Source organism: Ornithodoros turicata, chromosome 8 (assembly GCF_037126465.1).
Source record: "Ornithodoros turicata isolate Travis chromosome 8, ASM3712646v1, whole genome shotgun sequence".
NCBI classification, from domain to species: domain Eukaryota; kingdom Metazoa; phylum Arthropoda; class Arachnida; order Ixodida; family Argasidae; genus Ornithodoros; species Ornithodoros turicata.
This window is the reverse complement of record NC_088208.1, coordinates 26,316,347-26,338,879: the sequence shown is the minus strand read 5'-3', so window position 1 is coordinate 26,338,879 and position 22,533 is coordinate 26,316,347. Positions and strand designations below refer to the sequence as shown.

Genomic DNA, 22,533 nt, shown 5'->3' with positions numbered 1-22,533 from the left:
ACCTTCAGTGAAAAATATATTTAAAAAAAAACGCGTCGACACTTAGTGATTGTTTTCTAGAGATTAATTTTTCCTGTTTACGTGTGTTTGTAAACCGAAAACGATTAATTACCCGACAAATCACGAAGTACGAGTTCCTTCTTGGAATATTTTCGCTGAACGCCCCGATGCGTAAGACTGAGTTTCCTAAAGCGTCCGAAGTAAAACCTACAGTTAGGAGGTTTGTTTAATTAATGAGCATATACAAATGAGCCGCTCACTGCTCAGGTCTTGACCGATGTCTCAAGGATCTTACACAAACAGAAATTTCTTAAATAGCGCCACTTGTTCACGAATTATTCATCTGGGGAAAAGAAGGCGAGACTTGAGCCTGACGCTACAATGCAGCACTCAGACGGGACGAAGGGCGGTAAAAAACAGGGAGACAAACCGAGCCACCGAGATTAAAGGGGCACTAAAGCGCAAAAAAAAAGAAGAAGAAGAAGATTATCCTCGCGAAATGAGGCACCGTTAGCTTCACACCAACGCAAAAGGAGCGGGATTCATTCGTTGTTTCCATCTCTTTCTCTCGCTTTCCTTTCCTTCTGAAGACGCCCGAATGTGCGGAGCGGTCTCTCATTGGTCTCCTCTAACGATTTGCCCAATCATCGCGGGAGACGGTTTGAAGAGCCCAATCGGGAGGCCTCTCCGCAATGTCGCGTTTGAGGATGAAACGGAGGTGGAAACCGTAAAACTTCTTGCTCTCAAGTGTTCGTTTGATTTGCAAGGGATTGAAAGTCCAATGCAATGTAGGGTGGTTGTCCACGAAGCGATAGCTCGTGCCTGAGTGGTGTCGAGAAACATCTTTGTGATTTCCACCTTGATACATGTGGAATGGGGTAGGGTCCTGCACTCAACGCAGGGAAACATCCCACATCATCATCCATTCATCTATGTTGTTGTTAGATTAAAATATGATTGATCTCACAAATACTCGTCATAGAGAAAGAGAGCAGGAAAATCTAGTGACGTGGGGAGAGTATGCTGTAAAAAGAGAGAGAGAGAGAGCAAGGGCTTCTTCCTGCCGCTCGCTTTTAAGGGGAAGGTAGAAAGCGCGCTTCTGACGGTGCTACAACAATGAAGTCCAAATCGGCTATGTTTTTTCGGGGGCAGTTTCCTTACGCTATGCTAGCTCGACCCCTCCCCCCCCACACACGGTTTTTATGTAAATGACAACGAAATCTGCGACGGCATCTCTCTCGATCTCTCTAATTAAAACGCTACAGGAGGTAGCCAGTGCGGCTATAAGGTGACCTAGACATTAGACCTAGAACATAATAACAATAATAACAATAATAATAATAATTAATAATGCTTTTTTATCACGTGCCCAAGCACAGCCTCGGGGGCCTTGGTGTTGGCGCACGAATCGCCGTTGATTATAATGTAAAAAAAGAAAAAACCCTACCTATCTCGTAAACACGAGGGGTCACTAAATAGAAGCTGCTTGTTATTCCTGTTTAAAGTGCAGAAAAAGCATGGTGATACAAAACGAGAGCCAATTATACGAGACTTGCGGCCACCTCCGAATTGTGCCCTTCCGTTGTCCTAAAGGCCCGTACCTACATGCGGCAGAGACGTGCGGAACCGCCTGCGGCTTGCCGCGCTCATGCGTGCCGCCTCTGCTGTACCGCCACCTCTCGTGTCTGTCCACAGGGAGGTATCGTCAGATGCGAGAGCTGTTGAGACGACGTCTGACAAAATGGTGATCGATAGCGCAGTCTAGTTATTTAGTAACTACGGCGAACGTACTCGTTCTCACGTCTCGGCTCTCGCGAAATCGACATCATAAACGCAAGAAGCGCGCGCTTTGGGTTCACTCCTTCTCTGATCTCTCACTCTCTTCTTGTGATCAATGCTTACCGTTCACCTTCCTGACACTATGGTAATCATTATCTTCCACTTTACTTACCTGTACTCCTGAACTGTATTCCAATTTCGGAACATTTTTTTTTTCTAATGCCGTATCTTTGCATGTCAGCAGCGCTTTATAATGTGGGCTTTGACGACATTTTACTCCCCCATAAATTCGCCAGTTCATAAACGTGTGCCCCGTTGCGAAATATCTTCCAGTCAACGACGCTGTCAATGCTCTCGGCGCATGAGGCCGGAAGACGCGACTTCCGTTCACCTCCTGATTAGTCGGGGACGCGCGACATGCCACTAAAAATCGTGCACTGCGTGGTCAACGAAAGGCGGAAAGCGGAGGCGGCTATTCCCGTCCCGCGGCAAGCGTTTGCCGCATCCGCGTTCGCGATTCCGCGCACATTCTCCGCATGTGGATACGTGGCTTAACAGTGCGATACGAACCTGCATTCCTGGAACCTGTATTAGATGTCACTTTGCACGAGCATTTTGCCAATATCACCACGTATGTCCTTTTGCCTCTGCCACTATAATACGAACAAAAAGACAACAAATTACTGTGTTAGGATATTTAATATAACCAAGTAAACTTGTGTTGTACAAGTTCAATACAGTTCCAATATAATGTAGCACAAACTAATTACACAAAATGCTTACACAACAGAAGTCACACTCTAAGACAAGCTAAAACAAGTGTAATATCCACAAAGAATCCCAGAAAAGACATCTATACAAAAATCTATATCTGTATCTATCTATCTATCTATATCTATCTGTATCTGTATCTATACAAAAAATCCGAATCCGAATGTTTGTTAAACACGTTCTGACTAAATCTGCTGTTCGCTTCCCCAATTATTGCTTAGCGCAGCTAAAGCCCAGAAGCATCCCGTGGCACTGTCAAAATTGATTTCTTGTTGTTGTTTATGCGTGGAACAGCACGGTTTCTACAAGAAAAAAAAAAAAAAAAAAGAAACCAGACCGTGCCAGAGCCCGCAGCAAGTTTGACCAGCATATACAAGCACTTAACGGAAGAGTTTGACCAGCATATACAAGCACTTAACGAGATTTTTTTACGGGTTTTTTTACTCGTCATTCTGATGCATTACATCGACGTGCTTTCTCTCACACACACACATGGAGAGACGGTGATGAGATGGGGCTGATGCCGGCCAGCCTCCTGGGGGCTCAAACATTTTTATCAAGCCGAATAATCCCTTACATTAACGAACTCCAAAATTTTGAGCGCTACAAACTTCTCATTCTTTCACGTGGTTCGCGTATGCAACGCGAAATCGACATGCGATTATCGTCCAGCGTAACGGCCGCTAAAACTCTACTAAATGCCCATCTCTCTCTGTTGGCCGACACCTATACAATGCGCTCCGTAATGCATTCCCAATCGAGATTTATGTCGACGGTCGAACGGCGGAAAAAGGTTATAACTACGCCTGACATGCCGCTAATGGAGTTTGGCTCTAACCGTACCAGACCGCAAAGTTGTACGAGGTTCGCATCTATGTCGCTGGCGAATCGCGTTCGATATGCATCTGCGGAATGCATACTCTTGCTTATTTGTCCCCGGAGTGGTGAAGTTATTGTGGTCGATTTTTATGCAGCTCGAAGCACACTGCGTATCAGTCATCTCTTTCATGTTTCGTCTTTGTATGCGCGTTCGTTCCGATGCATGCATGCCATTAGACATGCATGCCATGTGACATTGTGCACGCTTATCATGAAATATGGAGAACTTGTTGACGAAAAGAAGGAGACGCACTTTTAAGCACGCGCGCATATATGGAGTTAGATATAGTATGAAGATAAACCTTCCGTACCAAAATGAGATAAGAAATAGAAGATTGTTTATTTATTTATGTAAGTGTACCTCAAAAGCCCTTGCTGGCAAAAAGCAGCTAAAACGTCGAATTGGACCTCTTGGTAGGGTATCATCGAATTAAAAGCGCTAAAGCGAAAACGGTGTTAGTGCGCTATTTCTGTGTGTTCTCGTCTCCTCGTCTGGTTTTAGTGCTTTTAAGTTGTTGATAAAGGAAGGTCGGTTTGAAGATTTAACCCCGGTAATTTATTACTACTTAATATGTCACTTGTGTGTTAATAACTATTGTGCCTAACTTACGTTATATATTGTCACCTACTATTGTGCCTCTCGTTCTCCTCCTTCGGATCAAGGAGGGACTAATGAAACCTGTTACAGGCTCGAAACTAAAATGAAGGAAAATAATAACATTGCAGTCATTGAAGTTTAAGACGGTTCGCGTCAGGAAAAGTCATTGAGAAAACAAACGAAAAACGGAAACGGTCGGTGTGTAAAGACGGCTTTGCCGCATCAAATGTCATAATGCGACAGAGCACGCTTTACAGGAGGCCTAAAACGCTGCGTGACAGAGTGAGCGGAAAAGAAACGCTGAAGTTCGTCATGAAGCCGAACAATTTCTTACCGAAGTTACAAACACCTCCCAGTTCGGACGCTATGTTTCCGGCTCTGTGGCGCCTTTCATATCTGGTGGAGTCACTAGTAGGGTATTGCTTGCGACCTCGAAATCGCGGGATTCCAGCAGAATTTCATGTCCCGAAGTCCCGAGATTTCGCAAGGCCAAATCCCGGGATTTCGGGATTATAAATTTCGGCTTTTCTGACAACAAATATTCGGTGGTATGAGTGAAAGAGAAAGAACGGTGTCCAATCGGCTTTTTGTTTCAAGGGTTCCTTCCCCGAAAAATATGATTTGCAATCCGAAACTTAACCAACCTTATCGTCCACGACACATTGCAACGACGTTAGCTGCTGACTCATGTGAAGTACGCAAGGCATAGCGGAGAAAGCCCTCAAATAGAATAAAACTCCATTGAAATCAGAAGGAGTCTTCCAATCCTACAATAAGAAATATTGCAGAATCTCTCTCTCTCTGCAGAAACTCTTTGTTCTTTTGAGGCGCACGAATACGTATATATATCGTATATACGATACATACGTACGTACATACATACGTACGATATATATACATATTTTTGAAAGTGAAAATATAAAATGGAAACAGCCTTTTCAGAAAACTATAGACTCGGCTAGCAGAATAGAACACAACAGTCACTGTGGATGAATAAAAGGCAAGAAGAGCAAAACGCACCATTCCATGTATTCACACAAGCGACATTCCCCAGTATACTCCAGCGGATGATGCGAAATACGTCATTGATTTTAGCGCCTGCCTAAGTAGAACTGCTGTACGTCATACTTATGTATCTTCTCGTGCACTACTAAATGCGGGAAATATACTGGGGCGCAGCCAGAAGATATTCTATAGCAGACGACAAGAAGAGACGCATTTCATTAAAAAGTCGATATTCCGGCACGGCGCGAATGCTCAATGTAATACGCAGGTTTTGCCCCGTGAGCAGTTTCTTTTTGCGCTTTTTTTTCTCACTAGAACGTTCAGTGGGGATGAAAGAAGACGCGAACTATATCGCAATTTGTGATAGAATGGTGGGGCAAGTGGATACAGTCGTATACGACATTCTAGGTATAATTGCGAAAAAACCCGGATCCTGTCCCGGGATCTCGGGATCCACATTTCGAAATCCCGAAATCCCGGGATTTTAAAAACGGATTGGGATTCCGAATCCGACATGGTTGTCTTGAACCGCCTGTCAGTAGTTCTGCAGCCCATATTTCCATGGTTGCCGTCGCAAATGTTTTTCCAATACTGTGTTTAAGGAAATAGCATTAGCTGCACGTGTTTATCACTCAAACTAAAATATCTTGCTACAGCTGGAGATTTGCAGACAAGCGTTTCCCAAGCAGTACCTTCCTCAGCTCGTAAAGAAGCCATCGGCTGAAATCTGTTGCACCGTGTTCGAATTGATTCTGTTCTGTTTCGGTCTTCTAATCTACGCGGCAATGAACAATATTGCTGAATACAGTACTGCATAATAAAGAACATGATTGATTCGTTCTGGATTGACAATCAAAGCTTGCACATTATAAAGAAGACAATACAGAGAAACGATTGTCCAATTCAGGATAAGAACAGGAAAAAGAGGACGTCATTCGAGCACGCTTTGCATTATGTCTATTCATCGCGTGATTCCCCGTGGGACGGCACATGTGATTCCTGTTTGCATTTCTATTTGTTTGCACATGGTCGAGGCTCCCGTCGGTCACACACAGAACATCACCGTCACGCGCGATTGACCAGCTTCAGTCGATAGTCCCACGACAAAGGCACGTAGTTTTGCTGACCTAGCCCACCTTGTGCGTCCTCCGTTTGTCGTCAGGGGCTGGCCGTAAACAGTCCTTGTACACCGGCTCGTGTGTGAAACGTGTCATTCTCACCGACCCCTAGTCAAGATATGCACGCGAACTTCTATTGTGTTCCGCGTGCAGGCATCTCGATAATAAGTTTCCTCAGCATACAAATATAACAGACGGTGCTGTCAGTACGGTGCGTGTGATTGTGGCTGCTCGTTAATCGATGAGCGACATATAAAATCACCGGCGGAGGTGACCCTAAAAAGAAAAGTAAAAACGCAGGGTGGGACAAAATAAATTACGAAATTAAAACGCTAGCAAAAGCGGTATAGTGTGTTCGAATCGAATGCCGAAGCATCGTCCGAAGTAGCGCAAAATCTTGGCTCAATATTAGACCAACATTGGCAATATTGGCCCAATATTGGTCCCGTATTGGTCCCATATTTGTCCTGTATTGGTCCCAGATTAGAGCACAACATCCTGGCCCAATATTGGACCAATATTGGCTATACCGGCCCTATCCCAGACAGAACACTTTCTCCCGTGGACGTCCGAAACAGATCCCAAGGTCCATATCCGGAAATCTATATCCGTCGGATATCACTGGGAGCCTCATACATGGATGTCCCAGGATCTGTATCCACAGGATGTCCGGTCGCGGCTGTTTCAAGAATTGTTCGAGTTAGATCCCTGCGGGGGATGTTACACGGATCATTTATTGTGGGAGAGAGAGAAACTAGGGGGCGATGTAGCACTGCGAAGTTTGACTTTCGATGTACCAGCTGAATGTCTCTAACCAAAACCAGTGAGAAACACAGACGTTGTCTTGATAGCGAGTTAATACACCGATCAAGTTCTCCATTCGTTGTTGTATGCGTGCGTAACTGAATTAAGCTTAGACAACTCACCCATCATTTTGATTCACAGGCGAGAAGGTATCTGGAATATGGGGATGCTCGCGAGACGAGCAGTATATAGTATCTGTTTTCTCTTTGGAAGGAAATGGCACTGCCTTTCGAAGTGAGCTTCTGGGAATGGGTGGTCTTCTCGGAGCTTTCATATATATTTTTTTCTTATTAACACGCTGCGTTCGTTCTTTGTCATGGCATGTACGAGAAACAATAAAGAGGAGCAACAGAAATTAAAAGGTGCGGAGGCGGGGATTAAAACAAAATGGCAGGCAGAAAAATGCTGATTTCTACGAAAACTGAGGATCAATCTCTTTCTCCTCTACAGATGTTTGTATATCCACACAACGTGTGCAAGTAAATAAGTAATGTTGAATTCCAATGGCAGAGTCGGAGCAAGTGGCAGACTCGGCAATGGAGCGGCTTGATCTGGCCTAGAGCAAGTGATCCGAATCTGCGAATGGAACACTTGCGCCCAACTTGGAGTTTAGCTCTGGCCCGTGGCTCTGGCCAATCTCCCTTGGTGGATGGCGCCCAGAGACGGAGGAAGAAGAAGAAGGTACTCATGTTCCATTATAACGCCATGTTTCGCAACATCAAGGTCCTTCTAATCTCCTAACGTTGCCCTGGTAATGTCTGACTTATCGCTTCCTTCATGAAACAAAATCGCCAACGTACGATGCGAAAGACTAGTCACAGCGATGACGCATTGCGAAGCGGCCATGTTGGCGAAGCAGAGACAGGAAATAGGAAGCACGAGCGAGAAGTGACACGTCACATAGAGTTCCGGTTGAATCTGCCTATTTTGGCGGAGCAGTCTGGGTTGCTCCCTGGAGCGACCTTGACTCCAATGCCGCTCCAAAGCTTCCATTGGAAGACTCCAGAACTGTTCCCAATCTGCCAATCGAACAGACTTGCTCTCGCCGGAGCAACAGAACTTGCTCCGGAGGCGCTCCGGATCTGCCATTGGACTTCAACATAAGTCCGTGGAATGTCCAGACATCTTCATGTAACATCCTATGATGACAAACGACGGATATATTTGGGAAGTCCGAACCGTGGCCACTCGGAGATGTGGTGGACGTCCGTCGGAAAAATGTCTGTCTCCCAGGGAGATCCGAATTTCCGTGAAAGGATATCCACAGGAACACCCCGGGAGGTTTTGTTCTGTTTGGGATATTGGTCCAATATTGGTGCTAAGATGGTCTGCTGCTTGAGGTTGCACGTCTGCTGTACCTGCACCTACCTCCACTGATGGTAGTGGTAAAAAATGAATAAAAATAAAATTAAAAGAACGTGAAGGTTATCCACCTAAGGATTTGCTGCCATAAACGCATCCGGTACAGATAACGTACACATACGGCAGCGTAACACACTGTAGGAACATTTGCATTGGGATTTCTTTTCTGTCGATTTCCCAAGGTCACCAGTTCTGCTCGCGCTAAGCTCTTTCAATATAGGACGGAGTCTATCTGCGAAGGAGCTGACATATTAAAACTTTAGCGTAACTGGGGCCATCAACGTCGACAGCCGTGTAGGTCTTTCCCCATCAGTTGTGGAGCAAGAGGAAGAGCAAGATGAAGTTACAGTGGTATCTGAACGATATTTGGTGACGCGTCTATTAAACACAGACTCCGGGACAATCCAAAACTGTTATAATGGCTTTGTAAATAGGTTCCATACATCCTTCCGAAATGAGGATTAAAGTTTGTTTGTCAGTCGGAGAGTCGTTAGTTGCTAAAAGAGCTGGGAAGCTCAAAACGAAACCGAAGCTTCTGAATTTCTCTTTACTACTTCCTGTACCATGTGTGACGTTACCGGTAGTCTCATGTGGGCCGCCACCTTTTTTATTTGGAGAAGGAGGGGGGGGGGCGCGTTTTGTAACTTCTTCGTCCCACATGGACAACCAGTCATCTGCTTCCTCAATTTCGCCAGCGGTAAAAGCAAAACCTACAAAAATCCGTACACGAGGAATACCGGTGAGGTGAGGCCCAGTGTTGCTGGTCTTCTTTTCCATGGCGCGTGGCTCAGTGGTTAGCGTGCTGGCAATGTCACGTCGTGACTGGGAGGCACCCGGGTTCGAATCCCAGTGCCGGCTGTGCTGTCTGGGGTCTTTCCTGGGTTTTTCCTCAGACGATTTCAGACATATGTCGGCACAGTTCCGTTAGAAGTTCGCCCAGGACGCAGATTCTCCTAGGGCGTCAGTCGTGACGTTGACCGCCTCTTTGAGGCCGACATATGCTCTTAAAAAAGAGGGTGTACTTTAACTGCTTTTTTTGCCACATATATAACACCCTTTTGGAGAGTACAATTACGCTCAAAAGGGTGTCTCCTCACTCCCTCAAGGGAGTATCATAACACCTTCTCCCTGCCGGTGAGTAATATTACTCTCCACTAAGGAGAAAGGTGTTATGCTACCCCCTTGAGGGATATATAGGGATATATGTGGCAAAAAAAGCAGTTAAAGTACACCATTTTTTTAAGAGTGTAGGCGAGCCCTGTCACTACTAGCATCACCACCACCTTCCATGGAGGAGCATCTAATCACTCAAAAGGCAAATATTCCCTATCTACTTATCTGTGCCACTTGGGAATGAGAAATTTTATCCACTGAAATAACATTCGGTACGGATTGATGTCGCACTGTTACCTCAACACGTTTTGGTGAGGAGTGTCCATTTAAAGGGGCAGGATTTTTCCACGCGAGATCAAAGACTTCGTTACCTCGACACCAACACAAAAGGAACGATATTTCTTAATAAACATATCTCCCCCCCCCCCCGATGTGTCGTACATTATCTACGCGCGAACGAAACCGCAATTGGCGCTTTCCGCCTCCTTTCCTTCTCAAGAGGCGTGGCAGTGCGGATCGGCCTCCTATTGGTCTCCCGAAACCGATTAACCCAATAATCCCCGGAGATCGTTTGAGGAAACCAACGGGAGAACGCTCCGCATTTTCGTAGTTCTTGAGAAGGAGAGGAAGCGAGAAAAGGCAAACTTCGCGCACAAATCACGAATGACGCAACGGACGAATCCCGTTCCTTTTACGTTGGAGTCAAAGTAACGACATCATTCATTCCGCAAGGAGAAATTTTTGCACTTTAGTGCCCCTTGAACTTATAACAGTGAAGGAGTGAAAAGAACTAACGCAACGGCTACATAAAACAGACGCACACTTGTCCTGCAATCGTAGCGTTGACAGGGGCCTTTGTCCGAAACGTCATCCCCTGCGCAGCGTGCAACAACCCAGCACACCTACGAATTGCCTTCCCACCCTAACCACCGAGCATCATTTCCGCAAGCCGTAAGTTTCCTTTTCCTTGTCGTTATCTCTGCAAACCACGTGACCCTGCGAGGTCGCGCGCGCGCGCGCACGTGCACGGCAGCGCCCTCGCACGGCCCAAATCGATTGCTTTCGCGTCCCAGCAGCGCAGCACCACAGTCGTTTTTCGGTTCCACTTGTTGACGGTCTACGCCGTGCTTGGTCCCCGAGAATGGCTCCTTCGCGGGAGTATCGGCGAAGACAAAAAGAACACGCAGTAGCAACGATACAATAGCTCGCGGCGTGGAGGCTTTAGGATTGTGATGTGTGGGTGATGTGTTGTCTCAGTTTGCTGTGGATTACGGCCATGTGGTGAATGACGTGATATATATATAAAGGGATGAGAATGAAAACATATTGTGCTGCGTCACTGTGGGACGTCATGAGTCAGGTGCTGCGGTGTGCACTTGTATGTGCTGTGGTAGTGGCGGAAATAGCTAGTGAAGGTGAGTGCTGTCTCTTGGTTTTGAAACTTGCAACAGGGATATGTACTATAAATATGGCGATGAGAACTTCCGATAGGTAACTTGCATTGACCTTGCCATGCACTACTACATGCGCCGGTCGTGATCAATAAAACGCCTCATTACGCATTATGTATTTCTTAGTGGACCCTGTATGAGAGCTTTCCACAAGCGGTTCCGTTTGGTTGTGTGACCTCCCACGTACCCCACGGTAACGGGTTCGAACCTGGCCGAGGACGCCAGCAACTTGGTGGTAGAGTGTATAGGATGCTAATAAGCAAGCCGTCTTCCGCTGGGGGAGGCTACGTATAGTGTGCGCTGAGCCTTGGGCGCTCGTTAAATACAGCACGAGGAGCGCAAAAATTAATCCGCAGATCGACCACTGGTGTCGCTCTCGATCACACTTGTCTCGCGACGTAAGGCTATTATTCTTAAAGCTAATTTTCAGTTGTCAGAGCGCCCCCCTGTTACAGTGCACTTTTATTTTTGTTTACTTTTCCTCGCAAACGATGTTTATATGCCACTCAAGTCAGTTGCTATAGTTCAGGAGATTAAGGACATGATGCCCCGGCACCCACGGCAATGCGAATGGTCCTAGCCGAAGTCCGCGACACATCCGTAGAAGTCTGTTAGTTACTGTATTGCAGAAGTGGAACCCACGGTTCTTTTGTGCACAGTAAAGCCAACGGTGTCTGCGACTGATCCGTGACTACTTCCATTCTTAATATTCCTGGCGGCAATATTGTCAAAAGGAATCGAGTGCCAACGTCAGCTCCCAAGCAGCTGACAACGGACTTGATGCATGGCAGATATGCCGAGCTCAGCACACTATTCACTGATGAATCTACTACTCCGAAATGCTCATGCTTCGTTGTTGTTATTCCAACAGACTCGGTGTTGCACGGCTACTGTCTCTCACATTGTACATCATCCACCTCGGCAGTGCTGATTGATTGATTGATCTAAAAGCGTTTCCCAAACTTCTCGTTGTGTCGTACCCCCAATCCATACCTATAATACACTCCAGGACCCCCGTTAAGTACGCTTCATATTGACACAAATAAGGGAAGTGAAGAAACAAAACGAAAAACAAACAAACGAACAAGGCACTGTCATGAAAGAAATGACAAGGTAGTACATTTCTGCCTTCTTTAGTGTCATATCGTCATATATAAGTATCGTCCCCCTCAGAGATGACCTACACTCTAAATCTTTTCACACCTTTAAAGGTGTAATAGCGTGCATGGCGCACGCCTTTTCAGATGTAATTTTGGTAACATCATAATGGAGCACGGTTTCGCACAAATTTCCTTTACTCGAGTGTTGTCTGTCCTCCAAAAATTCAGTCTTGCAACATCTCAACATTGTTCAACAGTATTGTAGACACTTGCGCGTGCTGGATTATCGATAGCGATGCATACATGCATTAGCTCGTACCTACGATATCCAAGACATAATGAAAGCGAGATTTGCACTGACACTTGATCTTTAGTAATGCTTTCCGAATTTTGTAAAATATCATCCTGGAGATGCAATGTTACGCAACCAGATCGAATGTGCATAGCGCACACCTTTAAAGGTGTGAAAAAGTTTACAGTGTAAGCAGCACTCGCCAAGACTGTCTTCGTGCTTATCTTTAGAAAGCTTTTAGCTAGTATTTTTGCCAAGTGCTAGCTAGAAAACATGGATAGTTTTGCACTGCCTCATTAATATGAACCGAAAGAAATTATTTTGCAACCAATATTTTTTGCGTTTGTGTTGCCAATTGGTTACTTGAGTACTTGAAAGGCCAACACCAAAGAAAGTACAGTACAAAGTACACAAATTGAAATGTCATATGAGTAAAGTACAAGTACTAAGAAATGTACTTAAAGTGGTACTTGAGTACTTCGTAGTTCAAGTACTTCCCATCACTGGGACTCCCGGGCCACTGTGGTTTAAGGGGGAATGAAGAGGCCGGCTGCACAACAGTGCTGGGTGAATGTTCCCATTATACTAGCTAAAAGTGACGGATGAATATTTTTATCTGCGGGAATCGAAGCACTGGGTCTGTAGCAATGGTGCCGGATCATCACGGACTCATCGGAACATCACTTTCATGGTATTCCGGGCATCCAACTTTGTCACTCTCTGTTCCAGACCGACACTGCGTTATTTTCCCAGCCGCTTGAGCAGACTTCGCCCCTAATAATGTAGCCGTTACTCCGCAATTCAGACGCGGAGTCGGATGCACGGACACATGCTCAAGCTCTAACTGCGGCGTGGCTGCGGATATTGAGCACGTCCCCATAGGCGTACACCTTTACACACCCGAGGGACAAATATTTCAGCCCGAATTGAATAACACCCATTAGAAGCCGTTTAGCCTGGCTGCATTTCTTGGCTCTTCTCATGACACTGTAAAGGATCAGGAGCTTCACTGATTGCCAAGGTCCTTGACAATCACCTGCCTGTTCCATATGCCTTAGACGAAGCGACATTGTGATTTATTGTGATATTGTCTGTGTATTTTTTTTTATGTTGCATATACACCCGGAAACATTTCACTAGGAACTCGGAGCACGTTTACCGCTGGTTGACTTGTTTGAACTGAACCCAACTGTAGTAGCCGGAATATCATTTCTAGCACAGAGCATTAATGCAGTTCATGTAAGTGGCCACCACGACGCCAGCAACACTGCCGGTTCCATAGCCATAGTCATCTGAATTTTCTTACGGCAGTGTCACACCAACGACGTGAGAATCAACCACATTTAAATCATCGCGATTTACGCAGAATCACGATTGTTTCTGATGATTATAGCAATGTCAGTTCTATGTTTCATCTCAACATACCGAATGCTCGTTCCCGAAACGATCGCGCTTCCGTTTGCTTTGGCACAAAATCGAAAATATGAAAAAGGAAAACTGTGTATCCTCATGAGAATCGGACGTGGGCATAGCACGCCGTTTCGATCACGCCGCTGGCCATTCGGTGTTCCACAAAATCATTGGGGCGTAGAGCCGCGAATCAAAGGGAAGTGTTTGCCCCGGACTATTCGAAACTCATAAATGATTGATTTTTTTATTCTCTGATGATTATCACGTTTTTCTAGGACTATGAACGGAAGATGGGGAACTAGGTAGTCCAGTAACATGTCGGCAGTAAAGTTGCAAGAATCGTTTAGCTGAAAACGCCGCGTAAGACGCGCTGAAACGTACGCCGATTGGCTGAATCTTAGTTGTTACGTCACGTCGACGAGTAAGCATGCTTTCTCTATCAAAGATGCTGTTTGCAAAGCTCGCGCAGGTCTCCGTGTGTGACGTAGGACGCAGAGCTTCTATTATCCAGGAGGTGTTGCTCACACCGGCACACTACACTACGCTGTACGAAAAAAAAAAATAATAAAGAAAGAGAGCGAAATTCACGAATTTGATAGCCTCCCTCTGTTGTACAGTTTTCGTACAGTGATTACGATCTACTACAGCTCCAGAATAATTGGAGTCCGTCACATTCATTGCACGGCCCCACCGTCGGCAAGCTCCCAGGAGAGGGTGCTCTTGCAGGTTTCACACGCGCCACATACAGCGTTACTGTCAAGAGCACTTTTGAACGATGCCACTTCAGGGGCTACACTTCCAATATAAACCTTTTTTCCTGTGAGCACGCGTTCCATTATAGCCCAGCTTCAGCGGAAACGTTGCGTCGTAACATGTACGGCGAATTATGTTACACTCTTACTATTCTGGTATCGCCACTTAAAATGAGGAGTGCTTTTTTCGCGTCACACAATGAACGCCCGCGAAGCGCAATTAGCGGCGTTATCGCACCTGCGCACGTTTAGGCAAGCGTAACCTTGTTGTTACAGCTGCCCGACCCAGTGCCGGTGGCGTGATAGAGGAGTTTGCAGATAAGGACCGTGGCTACCAAACGAAGTTAAATTGGGCGCATATACCTATATCCACAATCGTGACGCCCTTTATCTTCGTTGGATTTCGCAAATTGCACAGTTGTAGTTTTTAGTTGCTGCTGGTGTGGTTCGTACAGTTTTTGGCCAGCACGGGTAAAAGCTCTGCATGAGGCCCACCACATCATTATCCATGTACATGTGCGTGTGTGTATGTGTACGTGTGTGCGTGCGTGCGTGCGTGTATGTACGTATGTATGTATGTATGTATGTATGTGGGGTGTGTGGGCGAGAGTGGGTGAGTGAGTGGGTGAGTGAATGAGTGAATGAGTGAGTGGGTGAGTGAATGAGTGGGTGAGTGAATGAGTGGGTGAGTGAATGAGTGAATGAGTGAATGAGTGAGTGAGTGAGTGAGTGAGTGAGTGAGTGAGTGAGTGAGTGAGTGAGTGAGTGAATGAGTGAGTGAGTGAGTGAGTGAGTGAGTGAGTGAATGAGTGAGTGAGTGAATGAGTGAATGAGTGGTGAGTGAATGAGTGAGTGAGTGGGTGAGTGAATGAGTGAGTGAGTGGGTGAGTGAATGAGTGAGTGAATGAGTGGGTGAGTGAGTGAATGAGTGGGTGAGTGAGTGAATGAGTGGGTGAGTGAGTGAATGAGTGGGTGAGTGAGTGAATGAGTGGGTGAGTGGGTGAATGAGTGGGTGAGTGAGTGAATGAGTGGGTGAGTGAGTGAATGAGTGGGTGAGTGAGTGAATGAGTGGGTGAGTGAGTGAATGAGTGGGTGAGTGAGTGAATGAGTGAGTGAATGAGTGAATGAGTGAGTGAGTGAGTGAATGAGTGAGTGAGTGGGTGAGTGGGTGAGTGGGTGAGTGGGTGAGTGAGTGGGTGAGTGAGTGGGTGAGTGAGTGGGTGAGTGAGTGGGTGAGTGAGTGGGTGAGTGAGTGGGTGAGTGAGTGGGTGAGTGAGTGGGTGAGTGAGTGACTGAGTGAGTGAGTGAGTGAGTGGGTGGGTGGGTGGGTGAGTAAGTTGAGTGAGTGAGTGAGTGAGTGAGTGAGTGAGTGGGTGGGTGAGTGGATGGGTGAGTACTCCGAGTAGAAGAGCGTACTCTTCTACGAATTAGAAATTTTTTTTATTGTTGCTTGTCATATAACGGTCTTTGAGCTTGAGCGTTGTGTCCGATGTCTTTTTCCTGCTAAGATAATCTAATCGTCAGGAATTAATCAAAAATCGAATCAATTATTATTCGATCCGATTGGATAGAGATGAGGGAGAGAGGCTGCTAGTGGTTGGCGGTTCATATTGCGCTTATCCACAGGGCCTCAGCTTTTAGGCACTAAAAAGGCAGAAATAGGCAGGCATTTAAGCCCCCAAAAGTCTGTAGTCCTCTACTGGGCCTCCCAGACAATGTCATGCAATAATAATAATGATGATAATAATAATAAAGACAATAATAACAATAATAAATAAGCACAAAATAGGTAGTAAAGTTGAAAACAAGCACGTTCTCCTGGGGATGTATACTGACTTTCTTGTAAAATCTTTCCACGATATGCGATGATGACGATCCTGCTCGTTTAAATAATATACAAGCTTCAACTCCTCGTACAAGAGTACTTCTACGCGTTAGGCGGATCCCAGGATGGCACCACCACTTTTAAACTAATATTTTAGCCGCTCGTCGTCTTGAAAGTACACTATAACTATTTATGTTGTCGGTATCCCAGCCAGCCTTGAAAGGTCGGAAACGCCAAAAAAGGCTGCATATGTCCTGATCCTTTCTTCCATCTGATTATCTTCTAGCTAGCCGAAGTGCCGAACAAAACCAAGGTACCTCCAGCTACCGGTATGAAAGCAACGCACGATCGCGAATAAAAAGAAAATATATCTTCTTTTTAAGTGATGAGAGAGGTCAGCCAATATTTGGCTTGCTACTCTTTTAAAAAATCCATGCGGACGAAAAATTTTCACCATTCAATTTCAATTCAAAAATTTCAATTTTTTCGGTCGAAAAAAAATGCACACTTTTGCGCACATTCGCACACTTGCACGAGGCTTCTATCATGCATTACCGTGGTCCTTTGAGGCAAAAATCAGACCTTTGCTGCGTCAGCAGCGTTGAGCGTGTCCCAAGAAAAGACCCCAGTGTCCCAAGAAACACCCTCGTTTGTAGTTTTTGTCTCTAAATGTACAATCACAGAGGTGGACAAAGAGGGCCTGGTAAGGTTAAAAAAGGTCATTATGGAACCAGGTCGAGAAAAAGGCCCTTTCAGGCATTTATAGGCAACCTGCCTAAAGGTCCGGACCCTTATTTTCATCACCATTTACTTGCCGACGTTACACTGTGCTTCAAGACACCTGTTTCCGTCATTGTGTCACGGGCAGCAAAGGAAAACAAGATGATGTGATAAAGAAAAAAAAAACGGGATGGGGGGAAAAATAAGACCCCCAAGCAGCAAAATGTACTGAAAGTAGAGTGCAATGGGCTGGACGGTATGTGTCTTTAGTTTCACGGGTCTGTTCAAGGCCTTCCACCTACCCGGCCACCCCCATTGCACTCGACTTTCAGTACATTGTGCTGTCGGGGCTCTTGCTGCTTTTGGGAACTTCGATGCGATTCCCAACTTTGCCGCCCTTTGGTTTCATGATATGACAGAAACAGGTGTCTCGAAGCAAAATGCAACATAGGCAAGTAATCGAAGATAACAAGCACAAAACTAGACCGCCAAGCACTAGAAGACTCTCTCTTGAATCTCGATCACAATTCAATCGAATAACGTTCCTACCACTTTAACCCGGAATCTCATTCTTCTTATCTGGTCTTGATTCGAATTTTTCTTTTTCCCGAATACAACAAATGAAAAAGGGAGGTAACTACATACGTATGAGATGATAAATAAGTGAAACGAACGACAATCCCGGTCACGCAAATACATAAGCTTGCATACCCCCTTCCGTGATCGGGGGTTCGTGATAAACAAAGCTCGCCCGTAAACAGGGAATTCCTTCAAGGTATACCAAAGCACCGTTGTAGAGCCATCTAACTGTGGAAGCACGCCACAGTTACATCGCAGATGAGTGCCGTATTGATTATGGCCCCAAATCCCGAAGTGCGGTGCCATTTGCATGCGCTGTGTCTCCGGAGTGCGTCGCTTCTTTCTCGATGCGAGTTTTTCCAATACCCACACTGACAGATATGAGACAGGCCGCGGTGAGATGCGCTTTCATTAAACGTGTGTCTCTGTGCATACTTTCATATCGACCAGCGATGGGACTCAAGGCGGAAGAAGTTCCCGGTGGTTTCGTGTAGGAGCGAGATATCCCAAAGCGCAGTTCCAACATTAAGACGCGGAAGCCGTGCATGTCTATTAGTGATGCTCCGCCTATCTGGCAACCCGTTCTTCTCGTAATAGGATGTGTACTTTATCGCGTAGACGGAAGGAACGCCAGACAACGTGTCTGTCATGTTAGCGCTTTTATCATGGTGCGGAAGGAAGTTTACGTCTGCTACAAGTTGAGGGTAAAAGACAACAAGGGGGCGCAGGTTCATAGAACAGACTAGGGTGCCTGAATACCAGCTCCCTCTGTGTAGGGTGGCGTCAACCTTTGTAGAAGCGAATGCCGCCATGTTGACTCCCACGCTAGCCATGCATGAATGTTGTGATTTCACCAACATTTCTTCAAACCCGCTCTGCTACGTATTTACGCAGCTCCAAAATGTAGTGTGTCTCGAAGCGTATAGCTACACTTTTGTGAGCGCATCGCGAGCTACGCGTGGGAGTCAAGATGGTGGAAATTCGTAGCAGACGACGCGGCTGTCTTCACCCTATGCAGAGGGAGCTAGTATTGAGGCAGCCCAGAACAGACAAGAGCGTTAGGCGGGGGCGATGAGAAAAAAAGTTCCGTCTTTTTTGAATGGTGCGTTTGAGTGTTTGAAAGAATCAATCAATCAATCAAGAATGCGCATAACAGCGGCATGGCCGAGCAGGTTAAGGCGTCCCGCTCGTTGGTGGTAGCCAAGGTCGTGCTGCAGACTTGGGAGGTGGTGGGTTCGAATCCTACTACTGGCTGTGCTGTCTGAGGTTTTCTCTGGGTTTTTCGAAGTCTATTCGAAGACATTCCCCCATAGTTCCCCCTGAAGACGGCCCAAGACGCATACTAACCCTCTCCCCCCCTGTCCCCCGCTCCTTTCTGCTGCCTGTCTTCTTCATTTCTCTGCATCTGTACGGCGCTCATAGCCACAGTTGCTTCGCGGCGCTAACACGAAGTAAAAAAAAATGCGCATCCTTCTGCAAGCTAATTTGGCGCTACACAGTTGCCCACTGGTAGAAACGTGTCGCTATTTACGCTGTGAGGTTCTGCTGTTAACAACGCGCGTTCTGCTTGCAAGTCATACAGATAGTTCTTCACGAAAGTACACGAAACGGCGTACTTCAGAAACCATATCTGACTTACCATGAGCGGATCAATAAAAATAACCATTTTACCACACACACACACACAGTAACTGTATAAATGAATGTTTGCGAACCTCACATCATGGCAAAGTGTGCAGGAAGCTGAGTTCTTACTTCATTACAAGCGCCGTGTCTTCACCGACGTTCAGAGCTTGAAAAACGCTGCATGTGCGTGTGCATCAATCTCGTTGCCGTTCACGAGCACCCAATCAAAATATTCATTCGTTTTACGTGGCAAGAATTAATGGCAGCGCGCATCATCATCCCTCACTTTCTCTCTCTTTTTTTTCTTCTATCAGCATTAAACATATCCCCCCCCCTCACTTGTTGCTCTGCTATTCAACACCCCCATATATCAAATGCGTTCGCCCAAATTTGCAGGCAGTGTAACTCTTGCTCTCTCTGATTGATAACCCGGGCACTTCCGTTCATTCAGTGACCGAAGTGTTGGCTCATTAAGAAGACACATTTCTGAACCAACACGCAGCGCCCCCTGCTCTGTTCAGAGCGACGCCTCCAGTCGCCCCAACGTACACAAAGCCCCAACAAATGGGCGGCCCGAACACCCGCACGTTTCTGGATGGCGCTTTGGGATGAAACTTTGCGTGTCTGGTGCTTTGTTTCAAAAGCGCTAACGATGTTCCCTCCGGGCCTGTAAGAGTGAAAGTGTGCGATGCGACTGCTGAGACATTAGTTATGCAAATGACGGCTCCGTTGCCTTGTCATTAAGAGACGCTTCGAAATTCTGGACGACTTTTTTGTTTATATTTTTGGGGGTTCTTGGAAAGTTCTACAACTTTCGTCGTTCAGTTCAAACAAACCGTGCACGTTTGTGATTCGCGCTAGACATAGTGTTTGGGTAGGCGGTTTAAAGAGAAAGCGGCATGAGGATATAGTCTGCATGGTACATGTGGATTGATATGACGGGATTGTGCCGTGCCGTGTGTTGTCCCGTTATGCGCCTTACGAGGGCATAATAATACTGGAATATTGAGCGCAATAAGTCATCACAGATGCAGACATCAAGGAAATGAACTTCGTATAATGTCAAAATGAGAATGAAATCACAAGCGTGCTGTCGTTCCTCGTTTTCTGATTTCCCGATGATATGTTCCTGATTACCGTTGCTTCCCTCGACTGATAGCGCGAACACTTCCATTTGCTCACGTGCGTTATTGCCCTTTAAAAAGTCACCGTGGCACTTTCTCGGCTCCTGACATAGCAATTTTATGGTCACCTGGATGCAATCAATCTTCACGTGATTGTTGTGAATGTTGGGAACGTATTTGGAGTTTGAACATTCAGCATCTCAACAGCGTTCAACATTACACGCGGACCACTGTACCTTTAGAGCCCATTTTGCGCGTGTTTGTTTTACAGCTCGGCAGTGGGGAAGTGGTCGCCATCAACCACGTCTTGCTAGAGCGCCGAAGGTTTATATTGGAGAGAGAATCCCTCCCCCCCTCTCGTGTTTGATGGATGATGTGATGGTGTGTGATGGTGATGTGATGGATGGTGACGACGTGTGATTGATGTTTCGCGCATGGATGGACGCATGGTGCTTCGCATTTGGATCGCTGGAGATAATTCCCGTAATCACAGGGTAGCAATCACTCTTCTCCTCTGCCTTCCTCAACAATCCGGATCCACTAGCCAGTCATGAATAATGAAAGTGAGCTGCCGTTTGTGCCGATTCTGTGCATAAACTACGTAGGGTTCTTCGGGGTGTATTGTTTTTCCTTCTTTCTATCCCCGTTGTACGTTGCGCTTATGAATCCCTTGTAGTGGAACAGCTGGAGCCCTAATGTTCAGCTCAGATCTTTCCGTATTATTTTTTAAAGCACGAACCAACCGCGTATGTGCGTCTGTGGCCCTCCATCCATAATCAGGCCAGACACAATATGACACCCTACGACTACGTGAGGTCTCTCTAGTTTTTTTATTTCCGTGTTAGCGCCGCGAAGCAACTGTGGCTATGAGCGACGTACAGATGTGGACAGATGGAGAGAGTTCAGCAGGAAGGAGTGGGGGACAGGAGGTTACTATGCGTCCTGGGACAACTTCAGGGGGAACTGTGCCGACATTCGTCTGGAAAGTCTTGGGAAACCCCAGGGAAAACCTCAGACAGCACAGCCGGTGGTAGGATTCGAACCCACCGCCTCGCAGTCCTCAGCATGACCTAAGAAGTATCTATAAACCTACCGCATTTAAACACGCACAGTGCGATACAGCCACTTTTCCTTTCTATTCTATTAACTAACTAGAGTAAAAATGCTTTACACTCTGCTTCTGTCACTGTTAAAGGGACTATCGCATTCGTCGCGGCCGAATCTGAAATTAAATAGAATATCCATTTCACCTGGTGACCAAATGTGCATAACACGACCGAACGAGGTACGTACTATACGCGCATATTCCGAAACTACAATGCCATTTTACTCCTCGTTCATGAAAGACAATGACGTCAAAAATCCGACACGAATTAATGGGAGTTATTTCTGTGCAATTTGATGTAATACATGGGAAGAGCAGACGAAGGATGTTGAGAGCATTCCGGAATTCCCTCTCTGGAAACGTCACTTGGACAAGGCCAATCAGTGAGCGCCCTTTGGCGCGGACAAGGCGAATCCGGGAGCGGCAGAGAGACCTTGGTGTCCGACCGACGAGCGGGAGTGATGGAGTCTGGATTTCGCGGAGAGATTTGAGGTCGACTCCTGGAATGCTGTTTCGGGATAGCGTTGTACGTGCTTGTACAGCCAGGAGCGCAACACCGTTTTCCACGGAACGTGGTCATGGCAGCACTCACCACTGGTAAGCGAAAGTCGGCCTATTTACGGAGGTCTTTTCACTTAGTCAATATTGCTGTGCGAACGTCAAGCAGACGACCTCGGAGACAATCACCTGCGCTGCGCTCCCATTCGTTTGCCCGGCTTACGTCATAATGGTGTTACTCTCGCTTGGGCTTGCTTAGCTGCAGAGGGAGTTCGAAGCTTTAAAAGTCGTTTATTTAATAAGTAAGCTGTTTTCGGAAGAGAAACTTCGCCAAGTAGACTGTGAAACCATGCGGAACATTACCGCCTCGATCTCATACACACCTCTCCGGATGCGATCGTCCCTTTAAATATCGACAGAGAGCTGTCGAAAATGAATTCACGTCCTGAATGCTACACGCACAATGTATAGAAAACAGTGAAGCTTCCTATGTTTCTTATGCACAAGTTGTCATGTCGCAGTCTACATTTCTTTAGGTGCACCCGAAGACTGCTACGTAAAAGCTTCATTGTTTTATATTCATTGTGTCTGTTATTATACATCGATTGAAATATGATTCCCT

At 46.2% G+C, this 22,533-nt stretch overlaps 1 protein-coding gene and 1 long non-coding RNA gene across 3 annotated transcripts in view; one reads left to right on the top strand and one right to left on the bottom strand.

The window, feature by feature from the left end:
- Nucleotides 1–22,533, bottom strand: part of LOC135366790 (uncharacterized) — a 304,126-nt gene that overhangs the window by 45,034 nt on the left and 236,559 nt on the right. Inside the window, exon 5 of the long non-coding RNA XR_010414286.1 lies at nt 2,350–2,432. This is a non-coding gene — a long non-coding RNA (uncharacterized LOC135366790). The remainder of the gene's footprint in view (nt 1–2,349; nt 2,433–22,533) is intronic.
- LOC135366788 (hemicentin-2-like) overlaps nt 10,482–22,533 on the top strand; it is a 150,940-nt gene continuing 138,888 nt past the window's right edge. For both annotated transcript variants that reach the window (XM_064599701.1, XM_064599702.1), the window contains exon 1: nt 10,482–10,844. In XM_064599701.1, coding sequence (XP_064455771.1) covers nt 10,739–10,844 — 106 coding nt within the window. In that variant the 5' untranslated portion in view covers nt 10,482–10,738. The remainder of the gene's footprint in view (nt 10,845–22,533) is intronic.